This window comes from Psammomys obesus, unplaced genomic scaffold (assembly GCF_907164565.1).
Source record: "Psammomys obesus unplaced genomic scaffold, mPsaObe1.curated_primary_1811, whole genome shotgun sequence".
NCBI classification, from domain to species: Eukaryota; Metazoa; Chordata; class Mammalia; order Rodentia; family Muridae; genus Psammomys; species Psammomys obesus.
In genome coordinates this window covers 1,494-4,684 of record NW_026588946.1, presented here as the reverse complement: position 1 = coordinate 4,684, position 3,191 = coordinate 1,494, and the positions used below count along the sequence as shown (strand labels likewise).

Here is a 3,191-nt window from a genome sequence, read left to right as displayed (position 1 = left end):
AAGCCTCCAATGTATATCAACAAGCCTTGGCATATAAAATTGCAATAAGATTATGCACAATTTCTGCTATTGAGGTTACACAAGGCAGTATAATTATGAGAAAGGACTTCAACAGCAGACAAAAAGACAGAGATTGCCTTGGTCTTGCTGTTAGGTGTCCCCCATAAAGATCAAGTAGAACAACTGTTACATATACGCAGAGAGCCCATATCTGTTTCATGCATGCTCTCTTGTTGGCAGTTAGTTCATTACTGTGAGATTGTATCAGGAGCCTTTCTGTGGGGCCATCCTCAGCAGGGAAAGGAGAGTTGGAGGGTCTTTGCATATAGGTTGCTCCACAGAGGAGATGAGGGAACTATGTAGGAAGGGAGTGAGTGAGGTACAGTAGTCAGGGGAATCTCACTGCCAACTTCTAAAATTCAGGAATTTCTGTAGCTCTAACTTACTATCAACAAGGCACTTTATTTATACAAGTTTCACAGTACAAACACAGACTAATGATTACAAAGTGGTACAGAGTGGGTGTTTAATTTTTTTCATCACATACCCAGGGTTACAAAATCAGTTACACTTAAAAATACAAACAGAACAGTTTTAATTATTATTATTAGCCCTATAACTCTAATTTAAGGAATCAAAGAATGTCTCCTTCAAGAAAACTCATTTAATATATGAAAGCCTGCTTTTAGGCTGGCAGTCTTTTCAGTATGACCACAGTCCATATAAACAGATAATACCTGAACTGGTCTTTTTAGGAATAGCAAATACTAATAAATAACTCCCTTTATTATATGTATCATCATCTATGCTATGAAGTAGGAAAATTTTATAGCCAATCTATCATATTAACTGAATTTTATTCCATAAGGACTGTACTCTCTATGGCCTCTTATCTTTAAACTACATTTTCAGGGAGCTCTAAGCCTATAATAAAATAATGTCTTAAATCTATAATCGAATATCCTGGCCTGCCGAGGTTTGCATATTGTCTCTTTTTACCCTGAAATATACTGTTTACAGGCAGATACCCCAAGAAAATTCCTGAAATATTGGCCTCATCTTTCTATCTGCTCATCTGTGCTTAATGATCTCCATGGCGTAAAGGTTTCCAAACTGTAGAAAGGTATAGTTAAGTATAGGATATTCATATAAAGACTAAAACATAACTTTTCTGTAGAAAAAAAAAACAGAAAATGAATCAGTGCAGAAAGTCCCCAGTAATGCAACATACAGAAAAAAGAGGTAAAAGAACAGTGATTGTAATATTCTGCTCAGCTTTGCTGGAATTTCATCAAGCAGCTGAGGTGGCTTCATCAGCCTCACCATTCCAGTGAATATGGCTCTGAATTTCCCCTTATCTGATTTAATTATTAACATGTATAAACCTATTGTGTGACATGTAGGGCATTTTTTATTCTTCAAAAGATGACTAGAACAACAAGAATGAAAATTAGAACAATTCCCAAGATTAATCTGAAATTAATAATGAAAGACAAAGAGTCCTATCCTGAGTCAAAGGATGTCAAAGACTACAGATATTTATGTGCAATTTCACAACAGAGATAAGTACTGGTTGATCTGAGCCTATATCTGCAATTTGCTGATGCAACTGTTGTGTATTTACTACCAAATCAAAATAGTTCCATAGGCAATGGAGGTGGAATCTAATTCATTCCATGGTCCCTGAGAAAAATTATATAAAAATGTGGTAACAAATATCCACTGAAACTGTGAGCAATAAGAAAACTGAGAAGAACACATGACGGTGGAAACAAGGAAGCATATTTTTGTTCAACATACAATGTATATATAACTAGGAGCTCAATGTATTAAAAAAACATTTGAAGGATTACTTGACAGTTTTATTTCATCTGAATATGAGTAATATAGATTTCACTGCCCTAGAGAAACAGTGATAAATTATTGAGCAAGAAGCTTATTAAGTAAACAAGATAAACAAGAGAAATGGAAATTATAAAGAGTTCATGATTTTGGCAATCTCAGGAAGCAGAATATGCCAGGCTACACACATCATTGAAGGGCATTCTCATGAATTAAATGTGCAATGTGTAAAGCTGAACATGTATAAGCTGTATATGTATAAACTGTATACATATATAAGCTGTATAAGCTGTATACATGTATAAGCTGAAATGTTGATTCATTTCCTCCACACAGATCAGCAGGAGTGCATCCCCTGCCTAAGTCAAGAGTACCCAAACCCTGAGAGAAACCAGTGCCTGCCCAAGACAGTGACCTTCCTATCCATTGAAGATCCTCTGGGCATGGCTCTGGCCTGCACAGCTCTTTCCTTCTCTGTCAGCACAATTGCAGTTCTGGGAATCTTTCTCAAACACCAAGAATCAGCCATTGTTAAGGCCAATAACCGGACTCTCAGCTACATCCTGCTCATCTCCATCCTCCTCTGCTTCCTCTGCTCCTTTCTTTTCATTGGCCGTCCAAACACAACCTCCTGCATACTGCAACAAATAACATTTGCACTTGTGTTCACCTTGGCTATTTCCACCATTTTGGCAAAAACTATAACTGTAATTCTGGCCTTTAAGGTCATGAAACCAGGAAAAACAATGAGAAGATTGTTTGTCGCAGGTGTCTATAATGCTGTCATTCCCATCTGTGTCCTGATCCAACTAATTCTCTCTGGAGTCTGGCTGGGAACCTCCCCTCCCTATATTGACATAGATGAACACTCTGAACATGCTTATATCATCATTTTATGCAGCAAGGGCTCAGTTACTGCTTTCTACAGTGTGCTGGCATACTTAGGGTCCTTGGCCCTAGGGAGCTTCACTGTGGCTTTCCTGGTGAGGAACTTGCCTGACACATTCAATGAGGCCAAGTTCCTGACATTCAGCATGCTGGTGTTCTGCAGTGTCTGGGTCACCTTCATCCCTGTCTACCAGAGCACCAAGGGCAAAGCTATGGTGGCTGTGGAGGTGTACTCCATCTTGGTCTCCAGTGCAGGGCTGCTGGGATGCATCTTTTTCCCTAAGTGCTACATTATTCTCTTAAGACCTGATAAGAACTCTTTGAGATGTATTAAAAACAAAAAAAGCTAATAAAAATTGATCCTTTTGATGTATTAGTTTTCTAATAAAACCCATTAGTATACTAAAATTAAACTATTTACATACTTTTAAGTAACCTTTTTTTTCTGAAATGTATATTTA

At 37.5% G+C, this 3,191-nt stretch overlaps 1 protein-coding gene across 1 annotated transcript; it reads left to right on the top strand.

The window, feature by feature from the left end:
• Positions 1–1,783: 1,783 nt before the first annotated feature.
• Positions 1,784–3,108, top strand: LOC129674789 (vomeronasal type-2 receptor 116-like). Its single transcript, XM_055604898.1, has one exon. It carries the CDS (start codon positions 2,154–2,156, stop codon positions 3,078–3,080), a length of 927 nt encoding a protein of 308 aa, XP_055460873.1. The 5' UTR covers positions 1,784–2,153; the 3' UTR covers positions 3,081–3,108.
• Positions 3,109–3,191: the final 83 nt, after the last annotated feature.